The sequence below is a fragment of the Cavia porcellus genome, unplaced genomic scaffold (genome assembly GCF_034190915.1).
Source record: "Cavia porcellus strain 051 isolate PalLab524CR breed Dunkin Hartley unplaced genomic scaffold, mCavPor4.1 scaffold_20, whole genome shotgun sequence".
NCBI classification, from domain to species: domain Eukaryota; kingdom Metazoa; phylum Chordata; class Mammalia; order Rodentia; family Caviidae; genus Cavia; species Cavia porcellus.
The window spans coordinates 61,634,463-61,650,961 of record NW_026947503.1 but is presented as its reverse complement, the minus strand read 5'-3'; the positions used below and the strand labels follow the sequence as shown (position 1 = coordinate 61,650,961).

At 51.1% G+C, this 16,499-nt stretch overlaps 1 protein-coding gene across 4 annotated transcripts in view; it reads left to right on the top strand.

The window, feature by feature from the left end:
• The window catches only part of Lpin2 (lipin 2), a 67,492-nt gene that overhangs the window by 21,085 nt on the left and 29,908 nt on the right, over window positions 1-16,499 (top strand). For all 4 annotated transcript variants that reach the window (XM_003464445.5, XM_023562721.2, XM_063231902.1 and 1 more), the window contains exon 2: window positions 15,613-15,813. In XM_003464445.5, the coding sequence (XP_003464493.2) occupies window positions 15,622-15,813 (192 nt within the window). In that variant the 5' untranslated portion in view covers window positions 15,613-15,621. The remainder of the gene's footprint in view (window positions 1-15,612; window positions 15,814-16,499) is intronic.

Here is a 16,499-nt window from a genome sequence, read left to right as displayed (position 1 = left end):
ACACCTGGGAGGCTGAGATGGGCAGATCACTTCGAGTCCAAGGGCAGTCCAAACTACAGAGTGAGACCCTGTCTAAAAAAAAAGTATTTGGTTTCTCTTTGTGTCTCACTGTAGTAGTTGAGGTATAAAAGTTATTCAAAAATTTTATGGTTTTTATGGTTAGCCAAATTTTTTGAAAGCTAAACTATGTTTGTGAAGTGACCTTTTATTTGGGTGTAGGGCAGAGACGAGTACCTGCAGTCCATTTCTTCTGTGCTTGTGTAAAGATCTTTTTGTGAGTTTGAAAGCAATGTGGAGAAAAATACAAATCATTTGAATTTTTTGTCCACAGAGTTTCCTTTAAAAATGTGACATAGCCAGGTATGGTGACACATGCCTGTAATCCCAGCACTCAGGAGGCTGAGGCAGGAAGATCCCCATGAATTTGAGGACTGCTGGGCTATATGATGTATTCAAGGGCATCCGGCACTACATAGCAAGGCCCTGTCTCAGAAAAAAAAAGTGAAATAAATGCCTTCAAAGATGTGTAGAAAATTGAGGGTAACCATTTCTATGAAAAGCATAAACTCAGTTTCTGAATAAGTGTTGACACTGTCTGGTGAGCACAGGTCAGATCAAGTTTGAAGGGCACACAGATGCTGGCGCCCACTGCATGCCTGGCCATGGCATATGTGGGCTCTTGTGCAGATGGGGTCGGCAGCAGCTGAGGCCCATGCTTGCTGTCGAGCTCTCCATGTGGGAGCCCCACGCGGGGCTTAGGCCCACAGGTGAAAAGGTCAGGTACATGGCCCCCCATGCAAGCCATCTTCGGCAGGTCGCTGCTGCGGTGATGTCCAGAGAGAAGTCAGAGGCCGTGTGCTGAGGCTGTGTTAACAGCTTTCCCCTGTGTTCCTGCTCGAAGTCCATGTCCCGAGTCACCCTGACCCAGGAGAAGTATCAGTTCTCTGGGTGGCCAGTGCTGTGGGGCGGGGTATGCTGTGCTGAATGGCAGCAGGGGTGCAGAAGTGGACCTCACTGCCTGTACGCAGGTTCCCGGCCTTCTGAGGCCCTCTCAGTTCGTGTCATGTTCTCCCTGGGGCTGCTGCCGACTCAGGAGGCAGAGCCAGAGAAGATGCCTGTGCTTCCCAGGGCAGGGGTGCGGGGCAGGCAGAACCTCCCGTCTTCTGGGTGCTTTCTCGGGGACCTGGCACCCCACAAAGCTCAACGCGCTTGTACCACATGAGTCACGCTGCAGGGCGACTTGGGACTCTGTGCTTCATATTGGCTGGAATGGGGGGGTGACTGAGGGGACCTGACCTTAGCACAAGGCCGAAATCCTGGGACACAGGGTACACAGATCCAAAACCAGTCCCACGCCACCCACCGGAGACAGGTGAAGGGCATCAGAGCTCATCCTCAGGGCGTCTTTGAGCTCTCTCCTCGCTCTCCGCCCTCCTGCACTAGCAGGGTGCCAGGCAACCTGCTCTAGCACCCGTGGGTGCTGGGGCCGAGCCCCTGCACGCTTGTCTCACGTGTGAGCTGAGTGCCCACCCACTACGGAAACTGTGCTGCAGCCTCAACAGCACAAGGCTGGGACGTGGTTAACCCCGCCAGGCGGGTGTGGGGCACCTCTGCGTGGGTAGCAGTCCTGACCTGGTGTCTTGGAGGTGCGGACCATCTGAAGAGTCTTGCTCAGGCCTCGTAGTGCTGAATCTGTTTTCCTTAGGGGAGGCAGCAAGAGCGCATGTGCATAGGCACCTGCGCAGAGCCCACCCAGCACCAAGAATCCATAGGAAACCAGTCCTAGTCCTTTAGCCAGTAAGACCTCTTTGTCATGCAGCACCTGAGTCCAGTAGATGCTTGGGAATAATTTTTATTTGCATTTGCAAATAAAACTCCCCTCAGAGTCCCAGCTCTGTCCTTAGATGCCCCAGGGCTCTGGCACCTGGGCTGGGCTAGAACTGAACACGACTCTCTAACGCTTCTAATTACAAATCTCACCCTTTTGGAAGGAAATATGATTTTAGACCATTCATGTATTACATTTATATGTCTTACATCATTTTGAAGGTAGAATGATTTCTAGGTTGTGTGTGTGTGTTGTTTTTGAGACAGGGTTTCACTGTGTAGTTCAGGCTGGCCTTGAACTTACTATGTAGTCGAGGCTGGCTTTAAACTCATAGTGATCCTCCTGCCTCAGCCTCCTGAGTAGGCTAGGGTCATATGTGTGTTCTACTACACATGGCAATTTTTGATACTGTTTATGGTTTTGAGTCTTGTTCTAGAACAAGATTTCTTTGTCTCTTCCTTGAAGCCTTCCAGATTTCTTAGGACACTACAGGGGAGCTATTTCTCAAAGGATGATTTTAAAAATCACCCTGCTGTTGTATGACAGCGTGGCTTTAGCTCTGTGGTGAAATTACGTTCAGAACTTTGTGTGCCTTGGCTGTGCCACCTCCACCTCAGGGCCCATCTGTGCCCAGTGGATCTTGGGAGCCCTGACAGATTGTGTAATGTCACTATGCCACCAGTGACAGCATGCTGTCCTCCACCTGACCTGCATGGGAGAGGCTGTCTGGTCAAGGGGCACTGGGATTGCACAAATCTTCAGTCACCTTTGTTTCCCTCAGAGACACAGAGCCAGAGCTCAGAGTCACTAGGTCGAGATCATGCTGGGAGAAGTCATTCCTTCAGATCCAGTGAAGCAGGAAGGGAGTGGGAAGCGTCACTTTCTCCAACTCTGTTCTGTCTCCACAGAAGCAGGAGGGCCTTGGGAGCAGATCCGCTTCCTCCAGTTACCAGGCAGTTTGAGATAGCTCGACATTCTGAGGTCCTTGGGGGCCTTACTAGTTTCACCAGTCATAGGGCATGGAGACCATTGGGTTCCTCCAGGACTTCCAGGACTGTGTGGCTGGAGTGACATGTGACCTCAGTGGGGTCACCAGCAGCCCTGCTGAGCTCTCCCTGGACTCTGGACCGACACAGGTAGCAGAGCAGCCCAGAAGAGCTCGGCTCTACTTTTAGGACCTAGTTCCCGGCCTCATGCAGGCTTTTTTCAAGGAAACCCCATTTCAGAATGCAGCCCCTAGTCCTGTCCCCAAGTTGTCATGTGTCCTCTGTGCTTGCCCTATCTGTGACAGTGCCTTGGACCTTCCTGGCTTTTCCATGGATGGGACGTTTCCATGCGTGCTCGTTGGGTATTTTGTGGCATTCTCCTCCAGGTTCGTCTGGTGTTGTTTTGTCCTTAGACTGAGGTTACATCTTGGCAAGGAAACATGTAAGTGACGTGTTCTTTCAGCACATCATCTCAGAGAGTTCCTGGTGTGGAAATGCCTGGTGATAAGTGACATTTCTCTTGGTCATGTGGTGGAGTGGCCCGGTTTCTCTGTGGCAGAGCTGGGGTTTTCCTTTTGTAGGAAGGAGTCTGTGTCTGGGAGTGCTAAGGAGAACATGAAGCCTGTTTGTCCTCGCTGTCACCCACAGTGTCACACATCCCTTGACAGGTTGTGATCATCACGGGTGACTTGTTCTTCATAGTTGGAATTCATCTTTCAGAAGAACTGTCCTCACCTACTTTATTAATTTTTATTTATACTTGTGTGGACTCATGAACATTTGTGTTAGTCCCTGGGTTATAATTCAGTGTTACCATTGCTCAAATGGTTCTAGCTATAGCCCCGGGACCCCTTTGGGCTGCCTCCTGTGTTCCCAGAGCATGCTTGGCCCTTTGGCTGGGAGCACTTTCTACACGTACTCTGGGAGAGCAGGGTCTCCCTGCCCAGAGCCTGAAGTCAGCTGCACCTGGTTCCTTTCATTGATTCTGAACATTACCTGGAAACCGAGATCTAGGCACGCACCTTGCTTTGGGAGTGTCCCAGCTTCCAGGTCTCCTGCCTGAGAGAGCTAGGGTGTGCAAGTGTGCTTGCCCTAGGCTTGACCTGTCCACCCTCAGGTATCGCTTTACATGGTGATTCAGTGTGGGCTCATGTAGCGGTCCCTCTGAGAGACTTTTGGAAGCTTCCAGGGTATATATAATGAGCCAGACCGCAGGACCGTGGCTTGGCACATGCACCCATGGGGTGCAGTATGGACCCCACTACTCCCACAATGAAGTCCTATACTCCTCGCTAATACAGTCTTTTCCTCCTGTTGTTATAGTGTAGTGGGCCGTGGCCCTGTTTCGTGGCCAGTGTTCCTGTGAAAACTTGTGCAAGCAGTTGCGCTCACTTGAGCTGGTGTTGAGTAGGCTGAATCTTGGTAAATGTTCTTTAGACGTAGAGGTGGCCCACCCAAGCAAGAAACAAAAGGACTCGGGGCCTCACTGAAGCCAGCTTTCCTTTTACTTTAATATTTAAATTACCTTGTTTTATAAACCATGTGCATTCTTTTTCTTAGTGTGGTTTTCCTTCTGAAGCAAATTCTTTTCTATCAGACTTACCACCCCCAGCATTGGGTCTTAAGCCCAGGGCCTTGTGCATGCTTGGTAACTCTCCAGCCCTGGGCTACACCTCCCACCTAGTTCATTTCAGACAGGGTCACTGAGCTGCTCAGTCAGGCTCCTGGGTTAACAGGAGGAACCCGGCCCGTAGTGTGCCGCTGAGCGCTGCAGGATTCCGGGGAATCGGCCCTTCTGCCTGCATCACTGAGCAAACTGAGCTGTGTGCTTTGGACCTGTGGGGACTAAGTTAAAGCCACTACTTTAATTAAAGTCAGCGTGGTATCCCTCAAGCCCCGTGTTTGTCCATCTGTCTTATTCATACCTCAGCTTAAGCAGAATACCACATGATGCAGATGAGGAACTTTCAGCCCCAGAAATGAACACAGCTTTCGAATGTCAATGTAGCTCACCTGTGATGGTAGCTAGGGTTGTTTTGTTTTGTTTTGTTTTGAGGGTTAAGCGAGGGAGAACTTGGAAGGCAGGAAAGGAGCAACATCTAACAAGTCTCCAGGCCTACACCTTGCAGGAACACATCGGTTTGTTCCTGATCTGTGGCTGTAATTCTGACTATGGAAGAGTCATCAGTTCCTGTCTTTTAATCCCAAGGTAAAAATAGAAAAAATTTAGAATGGAGATAGAATATTTCAAAGGAATTTGTACCTTACCACTGTCTGTGTAGCAGCCCAGAAATTGCAACATATGGTTCTGTGGAAACCCACCAAACCATGTGCCTGTCACAGGCGGAAGTGAGCCAGACGGTCCCACTTCCTGCTTTATTTTAGAGAGGCTTTGTGGTTATCAGTGATCACAGCAAAATAGGTTAGTTACACAGTCGTCTTCTCCTAGAAAGCTTAAGAGGAGAACCTGTCTTTAAAACATATTTGTGACTGTGACATTGCACGTTTGGGTGTGCTTGTGATGGAAAGCTTAGTGTCACATCTGCAGGAATTGTCCTGCCCTTCTAAACCCTCAGGGTTCCTGCCCACACAGGGCTGTGACGTCCCACATACAGCACTCGTGTGAGGAGCATGTGGGTGCCTGGGGCAGCTGTGCCTGGGGTGTGTGCAGGGCCTGTCTGCGGAGCCATCTCGCTCTAAGGACAAGCTTGTCATCTCTGCTTCCTTACGACAACAGCACTAGCATCACCTAAGTGAGAGGATCGATCACGTCAGGAGCATGAGGACACTTAGGGTCTTCTCCCTTTTCCCTCTGGCTAACATCAGGGAGGAAAGCTGGTGAAACGCTTGGGTTACAGTTTGGGTTGGGTGGCTTTGCCAAGGACATGCAGTGTTTCAGAGTTACGGCTGCGAGGACAGGAAGAGTGTGAACTTCTGCTAGTGTAGGGGCATTTACATTTTAAACAGGTCCTGTGTAGGAAAATTTAAACTTATAAAACAGCTAAATTGCCACTTTGAAATAACTTAAGGCAGGATTTTTTTCAATCGTCTCCTAAAGGTATATCTTAAGAACAATAGCTGCAACAGTGACCTTTCACAAATTCATCTGAAGTGTCCACCCAAACAGAAGTGTGTTCCCATAAAGGCCTTTGCGCACGTGCTTGCATCAGCTCTGTTCTCATAATTCCCAGGAGCTGGGAGCAGCCTGGGTGTCCTATGCTGATGGGAGAGACTTTGGTGCCACCGACTGGTGGGGCACTGCTGAACAGTGCAGACTGCGTGTCACGTGTTCATCGCAGTCATGCATGAGATAGTCGCAAATGCACATGCTTGGGGAGCCAGATACCATACTATGTACTGCAAGGTTCTGGTTATGGGATATTCCTGGGGAGACAAGACTGGAGAGGAGGGACCAGAGGGCCACCAGGCGGGCTGTCTTGATTGTTTTGTATCTTGATTATGGCAATGGGTATATGAGTTCACAGTTAAAACTTACAAAACTGTATGCTGCAGAAGGGTTAATTTTACTGTACACAAAACATACTTTTCACAAATCTGTTTTATCTAGTGCAGGGTGCAGCTATCTGAAATTTTAAGATTACATTTCATAGCAAAGTTAGTAGTACAAAACTTTAACTCAGAGTTTTCCTGTACTAATAAGTATAACCATTTCACAGGTTGACTTAATAGTTTGATTGAGTATAATCAATCCATGATCGATTATCAACAAGATCTACAACTCATTACATTTTCTAATGGTTTTACTTCTTGCATTTCTCCGTAGTCCTGGGCCAGGTTCAGTGGGCCCTACAATGTCTGTCTCTCTGTGCACCCAGGGTCAGACTGGGCACATTTGAGCTGAGACAGAGCAAGTGAGAACGGAGCAGTCCGAATGCTTTCTGACAGGAAGGTGAGGAGAGAGGGCGAAGAGAAGCCTGGGCAGGAAACCACTGTCACGGGTGGTGGCCTGGACGATGCAGGGCTGGGGAGGAAGTGGAGGTGCAGGGCTGGGGAGGAAGTGGAAGTCCGCCTCCCCTGTGTGCTCACCTCTGCAGGTCTTCTCAGGTAAGGTCAGAGACACATGTGAAGTGAAATGTTTAGTTTTCCTTGCTGAGAAAGGCAATACTGCAGTGTAATGCTGTGTGCAGGGAAAATTACCTACTGTTACAATCTCGCTGTGTACAGTTCCAGCTGTTTTCTTGTGAGTGCAGTGATGAGCAGAGAACGGAGAGCCAGCTGCAGGCATCTCTGGTCTGGTGGTCATTGTCACCTCCTCCGACTTCCCCACACTGACTTCCTTTGCCACCCCAGTTGTCTGGCTTTTCTGCACCACGTCACTGCTGGGGTGGGGCAGGTTCTTGAGAGTGATCCACATGGGCATTGTTTGTTCCCCCAGAGCCATTTTTGGATTTACCCATCCTGACAAGGTGACCTATGCCCAGCTGACCTATCAGCGTCCCCGAAGAGTCCAGATGGAAGGAAGCAGGTTTCTCATGGCACCTGGAGAAAAGCGCCGGTGTCTCAGTGTGTGCCTGGGTCGATCTACGTTCACATGTCTCCCTTTCCCACCTTAGTTTCCCCTTTCCCACCTTAGTTTCCCCTTTCCCACCTTAGTTTCCCCTTTCCCACCTCAGTTTCCCTGGCCTGTGGGTGGGGCAACAGGGTGCTGTGTGTGCCACCTCTCCCTGCTGATTGGGTCCTCCAGGCCTTGCACTCAGGCCCTGGTGAGCTTTCCCACTGGTGCCCTCTTGAGTCCAGAGACACCTGGCGCTGCACAGTGCTTGCCTGGCTCATAGGAGGCCTGGCTCAGGAGCACTGGAGTGTCCCAGTGTAGTTTGAGGTGGGCTGAGCAGATCAGGGTGGGGTGCTGAGTGCTGCGTTGGGTGCTGTGAGTGCCGGTCCTGCTTGTCACCTCTGGCTTCCTCGCCCCCCGTCTTCCTGAGCTTCCCCAATTGGTCCTGATGCACTGCCTGCCTCCGAGGTGTCTTCCCTCTGATCCCATTTCCTCTTTATCGAGGGAGACTGAGGCGTATTTACTGTACTGTAAAGTACCAGGTTTTGAGGGTTTGTCCTGAAGGGCAGGAGCCCAGATGGAGAGGGGCATCGCCAGGCTTTGAGGTGAAGGACTGGGCTGGCACTCAGGAAAGAGCACATTTCTGTAGTGGCAGAGTTCTTCCCCGTCTTCAAGCCTTACTCAGCCCAAAGTCCTAGTGAGGGCTCAGCCGGAAGCAGTCTGTGCTTCACAGCTGCCTCAGAGGAGAAACTGGTGGAGATCAGAACCACCATTCCTCAACTGTCAGCCTTGACAGCCAGGCCTAAAGCCAGCCTCGTGTACTTGCGTTTAAGACATTTTAAACATCAGCAGAAGACAGCTTCCCCTGAGTAACCTTAGAAGTATTAGCTTGCTGATTTTGCTGGGTAATTTGCAAGGGAGGCTGGTAGAAGATTCCAGCTGGTTTTATCCGGTCAGAGGCAGCGCCCACCTGTTTGCATTGAAATCCTTTGTCAGGAAGCGACTCTTAACACTCTGGGCAAACAAATTCAAAATGGGCTCATCATCTGGAGAGACTCAGAGAGGGTGCTTGGGCTCCCACCCTGTCCCATGGGGACCAGGTCTGGTTGGTGGCTTTCCCAGGTGCGTTTTGGGAACGTTTGCCTGGCTCCATACCTGCACATGCACAGAGTGCCAGGCTCACCCTAGTTCTCAGGAACACCTAAGCCAATGGAGAAGGTCACTGTCATCAAGGGACCCTGTCTTTATCCCCCAGTCCAGCTGTTGTATCATGGTCGATATAAGCACCCACACAGGACCATGGGGTTGCTTGTGATCCTGCTGGGGCCTCTTTGAGGAGCTGTCTGCCCAGAGCAGAACTGCTAAGAACTCCTGGGAGAACAACTGCTAGTCCTGAATCTGGCTGTCACAGAATGAGCCCTTTTGAAATGTCCACATGCCGAGATCCGCAGATTCTTAGCTGTTCAGACAGTAGGTCTGCTGTGGGGCCCAGAGCCCTCATTTTAACCACCAGAACTCGATTCCACTTCCTACAGCTGACCCAGGGATGGCTGCTGTGAGGAAAGCTGACCTTGAAGGGTCATCCTCGCCCTTTTTCTTCACTTAGCAGGGAAAAAAACAAGGGAAGAGTTAGATGCAAAAAGTTCCCTCACTGTGCCTTCAAACAGCAGAGGTGAGATGGGTCGTTCTTCTGTAAAAGATAGCGTTTGTGACCTGCAGAGGACCAGAGCCTCCCAGCAGTCCCACCGTGCCCAGGGCAGAGACAGCAGCTGTGTTTCCCTGCCCGGGACTGCTTTCCCAGAACATGGACGGCCGCCTTTGCCTTTGCTTTGTGATGGATTTCAAAAATAACAGAAAGTGGCAGTTTTGCCTTCATACGGAAAGACACTTCCCAAACCCAGCTAATCATAATTTGTTTATTTTGGTTTTTTGTGGTGTGTGTGTGTGTGTGTGTGTGTGTACGTTTTGAGACAGGGTTTCACTATGTAGCCTAGGTAGGCTTTGAGTTCATAGTGATCCTTCTCACTCAGCCTCCCAAAAGCTGAGATCACAAGGTTATGCCAGTTTTAATGTTCTTGTAAGTTCTGGTCACATCTGCCTTTTTTGAGTCCCTCTATCTAAGCTGGTTGCTCATTCAGCGGTATTTACTGACTCCCAGCCATGCCAGACGTGTTTCTGACTGTCTGGAAATCAAGTGTGATCTCACTCACCACTTCCCCTCCTGCGGCATCTGTCCAGTCGCACCCCTTCAGCTGTGTTGTCTCCTGTTGGACTGTGTCGCCGTGGTTTCTGAGCGGCTGTGTTCCCAGCCTCCTCCCTGCGGCCCATCCTCCCGCTGACCTCCTCCCGGCTGCCCAGAACTGCTAATTGTGATTTGCACCTGGGCCAAGCACTGACTGCTGCTCCCAGATCTGGGGCTACCCACCTGCAGCCGCCTCTGCTTATCGCCCGATCCTTTGGACGCATTTGCACCCCTAGAAAAAGTATCTTCTGCCTCCAGATGCTGTGTGACTCCCAGGCAGCCTCACCTTTCCTTTCCCTCTGCTGACCTTCTTGAAAGTCAGCAGATGGTCAGGAGTGTTGCTTAGTCCATAGCACTGCGCATAGGAAAGTCACCAGAACAGCGCCCAAATAGGCTGCCTGCAGGCACCTTGACAGCCGGCATTCCTGTCCTTGCTCGGAGAGCCCAGGCTCTGTGTCTTTAGAGCATAAGGACCTAGTGTTGGGTTTCTGCCATGAAGGAAGTACTTCTCCTCGCTGTCCTCTTCCTTCTCCTTCCCCTCCCACTTCCCCTTGACACAAGGTCTCACTATGTAATTGAGGCTGACCTTGAACTCATGGCAGTCTTCCTGCCTCAGCCACTCAAGTGCTGGGATTACAGGCGGGAGATGCCACACCAGCTATGGATGGTTTTCTGACTGTGCGGAATTAAATCTTCCCAGAAACAAGCCGGGAGAGTGACCATTCTGACAGTTTATCTTTGCTTTGATAGCATATCAGTCACTCTGTCTCTTTTGTATCCCAGACCAGCCTCAGTCTTTCTGCCTCAGCCTGCCAAGCGCTGAGGCTAGAGATGGGAGCCACACGTCTGATTTTCTCCTTGAAGGACTTACAGGCTGATGTGAGTGTTTCTAAGTTAAGCCTGCAGTGGCACTGTGTCAAATGTGCCTCCTGATCAGGGCTTCTCACAGCCTTCCTTTCTGGTTGCAATGAGGGTTCAGGAAATACGCCAGGAGACCTCAGATCCAGGTGATAGCTTCTGCACCAGGGGAGTAAATGGTCCTAGGTGCGGAAGTGTGGAGGTCGCTCCTACTCCAGTTCCCCAGGTCTCGCCAAGAAGCTCAGGCCTTTGCCACTGAGGGCAGGAGTGTGACTCAGCCCACTGCTTCTCTGGAACAGTGCTCGCCTCCAGGGACCTCAGTCACACTGTGCTGCTGCTATTTCTTATTTTATAAAGTGGGATCTGAAGGGGTGTTTATAAATTAATACAAATTAAAGAAACAAATTGGCATTCTACATGGCGGGAAACCAGCGTGGTGCAGAGCCAGGTGTTGGTCTGATGGCCTCGTCTCCCAGGAGCCAGGCTCTCTGCAGGGGACTGAGCTGGGGCCTCTGCACTGAGCATCCACCCCTGGCTGCTTTTTGAAACAGTTTTGAGACAGGTCTTTTGAGCACCCACGGTGGCCTCAGATGTTCAGTCCTGCCTCAGCCTCCAAAGTGCTGGGATTGGAGGGCGGCACTTGTATCTCTGGCTCTGGGTATAGTTTTTCATCCCAAAATCAGCTCCTTGTTGACCTGCTTTCTTCTTTCTGACCCCTGTGGCATGTGCTGGGCTCTCTGCAAATGCTTCATACAGGTCGCTGGCTGGGTTAAGCCATGCAGAGGTGGGGAGGCCCAGGGGAGGTGCACCATCTGCCCTGTGCTGCTGTTGCCGTCTTTCTCTGCTGGCTCTCAGGTAGCGCCCTCTGCAGCCACCTCCATGTGCCTCCATTCTGGGAAGCAGCTGCAGGATATTGCGCTCAGCCTGATCCTGTCTTGCTGACAGGGACACTAGGTGGCATTGAGTCTGAACAATGAAGCAGCGGAGTATACAGAGGATAGGAAAATGGGACCCCGAGTAGGGGCAGAACAGGGCTCCAGTGAATGGACCCTGAAAGTGCACGCCCTTGTCTGTCTCAGGTGAGAAGTCAGCTGAGCAGTGCCAGCCTTGTAGGATCTCCTCCTGGTTAGAAGGATCCAACAAGGCGAGTTTGATAAGGCCCTCGAAAACCAATCCGGGAGGTGTCAGTCCAGAGCACAGCCTGGCGTCCCAGAGGAGTGCCATGCTCCTGAGTACCAGTGTCCTTGTGTTAGCTTCCTGGCGTATCCAGGAGCCCATCCCTTGGCGAATCCCTCATGCCGTGAGCATGCAGTGACAGGTCACCACCCACAATGCTCCCAGAGGCCATCAGGCAGTTTGGACCGCGGTCCAGTGGGTAGGTTTTCCTCCTGCAGTGGGTGGGGCCTGGCAATAGGCATGCTGACTTTGGACTCTGCAGCAATCTCCTGTTTCTGTGGCCAGGTGACCACAGTGTCTGCATGGCAGAAGACAGCCTGCCTTCAGGAGAAGTCCCGGGCACTGATAGCTTTGGGCCGCGGTGCATAGTGTAGTTCTGAAGCTTAGAGACACACACGGGCACAAGTTGCACAGTTCTAAACTCATGAGCCAATCAAGTGTTAGAATCCCCAAACTGAAAGGCAGGGCAGCAGTTAGCATGTAAGACGACTCTGGTCTTTGATGGGGCTGCCAGAACAGCCATCCTGAGTGGTCCAGCAGCACCCAGCAGACCCTAACTCCTGGTGGGGTCTAAGCTGGAGATGCTGGCCTGTGAGGGCCCCTCAGGGTAGCAGGCCCCTTGCTGTGACCTTACAGGGGGCCATGGGAGGGAGAAGGGAGCATTGTCTCCTTGCCTCCAAGTTCCAGAGGCAGTTGTGTTCAGCCTTGCACCTCATCCCCTCCTGGAGCCGCCTCCAGGCAGCAGCACTTGGGGTGAGGCTGCAGCTCACAGACAGGAGGGGGCCTGCAAAGTCTCGCTTCCACCGTCGTTAGAAATAGAAATAATGAAGCCTTCTGAACCGGAGTGTGAGGGTAACTCTAAAGTTACCCTCAAAAGCGGAGTTGCTGCACTGTAATCACCATGAATGTCACCCTGGTTCAGGGGTGTGCAGGAGCTATGTTCTGCTGGAAGCAGGGATGCTCTCTCCCCATGCCACGACCAGTCAGCGCCTTTTCGCCAAACAGTTCCTCGCCTCCCGCTCCCACCCTTTCTGCCCTTGGTCTCCTTCACTCACTGCTCTGGGCTTTGCTCCCCCTGTCTCTCATTTTTTTCTTCATCCTTCACGGTAACATAGCTTATGATGTATGCTAGTTTGCTATAGTTTGATTTTTTTAATTCAAAAGCTGGTGTGTTTGCGGGGCATCCCCTGGAGGGCACTGGGCAGTGGCCCTGTGTGTTATGTTTCTGCTGAAGAGTTTGGCTTCCACCCATCTTGGGCCAGGCATTTGGAAGGATGGTGGTGCCGGTTCCTGCCTGCACAGGAAGCTGCTGGGTGCAGGTGGCAGTCACCCCGAGAAGCACCAACCCCATACATGGGTGGTCCTCACTTCTATTCCCAGGGCGCAGCCCACGTGCAGGCATTGACCTCTCCTAAAGTGAGACTTGATTGGTTTTGCAGCCTTCATACGAGGAACGGAACTCTTTTATGTCTGCCGGGGAAACCCAGTTATTCGACAGCCTGTGTTTTTCTACATTTAGCAACCAGCATCTATCTACACAGTAGATTTTCATCTTCGCTGCATACCCCTTCCTGTGGTAATTAAAGTCATCTTGAAGAGATGTTGTTACATTTAATTACAGGTTTTATGCTGTAGTTGATGTGAGTTTATTGCACATTGATGCTTATAAGACTTGTTTATTACTGAATGGAGACACTCAAAAGTTATTGTTTTGGGTTTCTTTTAAGAAAAGACCCATATAATTATGATTTTTATATCTTGTGATAAAAGTCATTTACCATCACCATCACCATTGGGCTTTGCTAATGAAAAGAGGCGGTGTGAGTGCTGCCCGGTCCCTGGGATGTAGTGGGCAGGAGGCTTCTCCCAGAGCGCCGTGAAGTACAGCACTGTGGGTGTGAGGGCAGGCAGGTGGGCTGCTTAGGACTGCCCTGAGAATATTGCAAAACCACGTGGGTCCCCAAGAGAGAAGTGAGAAAGATGTACATTCCCTTTCCCCATGTGAGGCTGCAGCTAGGGCACATTCACGCGCAGGTCAGCGTATGAGAAAGATGGTCATGGCAAATGCAGAAGCGGTGACCACACCATGCTGTGCTGGGGACACCTCACTGACAGCAGTGTAACACGGCCCAGCAGCTCTGGAAATAGCTTGGCAAAGTCCCGCTCCATGCAACCGTACAGGCACGCGAGGCATCACCCCAGTGAAGTAAAGCTCATCCACTGCAGTGTGGATACCTAGAATCTTGACTCCTAATAGCCGGGAGCTAGAAACAGTGCGGCTGTCGCTCACCAATTACCGTGAGACACACAGTGGCACAGCCACACCAGGTGTCTAACACAGCAGTCTTACACAGTAGCAGCAAGCTATTGGGACCCTCAGTAACACACAGGCAGAGCAGGGGCACCCTGCAGGGCTCCATCCTCTCTTTAAAATTTCAGAAACTTCAGAAGTGGAGAACAGAGGGAGGGAGCACAGATAAGAGGCGCGAAGAGGGGGGAGGCCACCTGGGGCAGCGTTTCTGGCTCCTCATTGGTAGTTTGCTGAACTTGTGCTTTTGGCTCAGAGAAACTAGGTAGGGGCAAGTGCATCTTAGAACTGGGTCTACCATGGTTCCAGAATGGAAAAGCCAGTTTTTTAAAGTGCGCCCAACTGTTATATGAACAGTGAAATGCTATTATTTCCCAAGTGGTTTTTTCTGTTGTTGTTGTTGTTGTTTAGTTTCTTTTCTTATTGGTGGTTCATTTGATTATTGTTTTATTCATTCAAGAAATACAGATAGTTGATAGGTGCGCAATCTAGCCTTGCAAATCAGTTCTAAAACCAAAGCAGTCCCCAGCTGGTCATTGTTTATGACTGCAACATAAAGGTCACTGCTTACTTTAACATTTGTAAGTTTCACCACTGGTACACATTGCTCAGGGCCAGCTCTTGGGCTCAAGGGTGAAATGACTCTGGTCTCTCATGGTGCCCTGGAGCTGCAGGGCTGTGCAGAGAGCCGGAAGTGCAGTGGGAGCGGCACTGCCAGCTCCTCTGCACAGAGCAGTGTGGCATGGTCTTCGTCAGGGATGGCATTCTTCTCCCAGTTCCATTCGACCTCTTGGCAACACAAAACAGGCTCTCTAGAACCCTGCAGGACGCAGCACTCCGATCCCAGGCCAGACCTGGAGCTGGGGTGAAGAGACTTCATGGGACCTGCTTCACGAGAGGTTGGCTCTGGAGGCTGTCTCACAAGTTCCCTCTGACATAGCAATAACTGGACGTGAAACGTGTCAGCTCAGGACTGCAGGGTTTGTGCTGTTTGGTTTTGATTTCTCTGCAGAAAATTGGGGTTAGGGCACGCATATCCAGCTGCACTGCAGCTCCCAGCCTGCGATCCTCTCTGGAAGACCCTGGGACCTCTGGCCATCCTGCCTGACCAGTGAGCCTTGGCCAAGGAGCTCTTGTCTCAGGAAGGATTACACTCCTTTCCTGAGTGTGGCACCCCGTGGAGCCTAAATCCCCAGCGAGTTGCACAAAGCATAGAAGGACTTTCCCTTGAAGAGATGTTGTAAACGAGGGAGACCAGGCCAGCTGAATACTGTCCATCCAGCCTGTGGCTGAACTGAGAGAAGCCCCTATGCTTCAGTACTGAGCTGCTTTCTCTGCCTTGCTGCAGCTGGGTGACAGCTCCTGGCTCCTCGGTTGTCTTGCTCTGCTCCTGTGGCCCGAGTGCTTGCGGTAGCCCTGGGCTCCAACAGTCTCTGCAGACTGTGACTTGCAGCTGGGATGGGTAAGGAAGGGAAGCTTGTGCACTTGAGGAGCAGGCTGGGATCATGGGGAGGGACGGTCCATGTGGGGACACGTGAGGACAGGGTGCCAGCAACCACTGGGCTGTCCACTATTTCACAAGGCTGGCGGTGATGGAAAACCTCACGTGCATAGGAGTTTTAGGCACCGCTGAGACTCCACATTGCTGTGGTGACATCTACAGCCTTGGCATTAATACCACATCTGGTTTTCTTCTTGCAGTCGCAAACCATGAATTATGTTGGCCAGCTGGCCGGACAGGTGCTCGTCACCGTGAAGGAGCTGTACAAGGGCATCAACCAGGCCACCCTGTCGGGCTGCATCGATGTCGTGGTGGTGCGGCAGCAGGATGGCACCTTCCAGTGCTCCCCCTTCCACGTGCGCTTCGGGAAACTGGGCGTCCTGCGCTCCAAGGAGAAAGTGGTGAGTGCGTGTGAACTGCTCGGGCAAGCAGTGTGGCATCCAGCAGACCCGCACCCAAGGCAGCTCAGAAGCTGCTTCTGAGTCCCATGGTCCCTGCTCCAGGAAGACTTTTGGGAGAAGCAGCAGAAGATTCCCACAATCCTTGTGTCCAACTCAGGGAAAAGAGAAAATATTGTCAGTGGGGAAGGGAGGGAGGGTGGAGCAGAAACAACAAAATGCCTTCCTGTTAGTTGTAAATGAGACGGGTGGTGTACTTGAGAATGTTTTATTTGCATAAAAGAAACCTGTAGTATGTTTGTAATCTAAATTTGCTGGTTTGTGCCCTAGGATGCTGGCTCCCCGACAAGGCTATGCTGGACTTCATTTGTTACATTTAGGAGAATTGCATTGGTATTTCTTACTTGTATGTCCCTTCCCCTCAGCTTATGGCTCAAGGCAGACATCTGCTAGTCTCAGGTTTCATCAAGTTGAAAATCTGAGTTAGTCCTAAAAGTCCAGCCGAGTGCTATTTCTCTTCCTGCTCTGAGGTGAGAAGGTTGTGTCTGACTAAACAACAGAGGCATGGAGCTGTCTTCTGGTGTCTGTCTTCAGCTTTTTGTTATTTTATGTAGTTGATATTACTCTTTAAATACAGCTTCCCTTCTATATAAGTTAACTTTTGTTACTTTGAGAGGAAAAGAAAATGG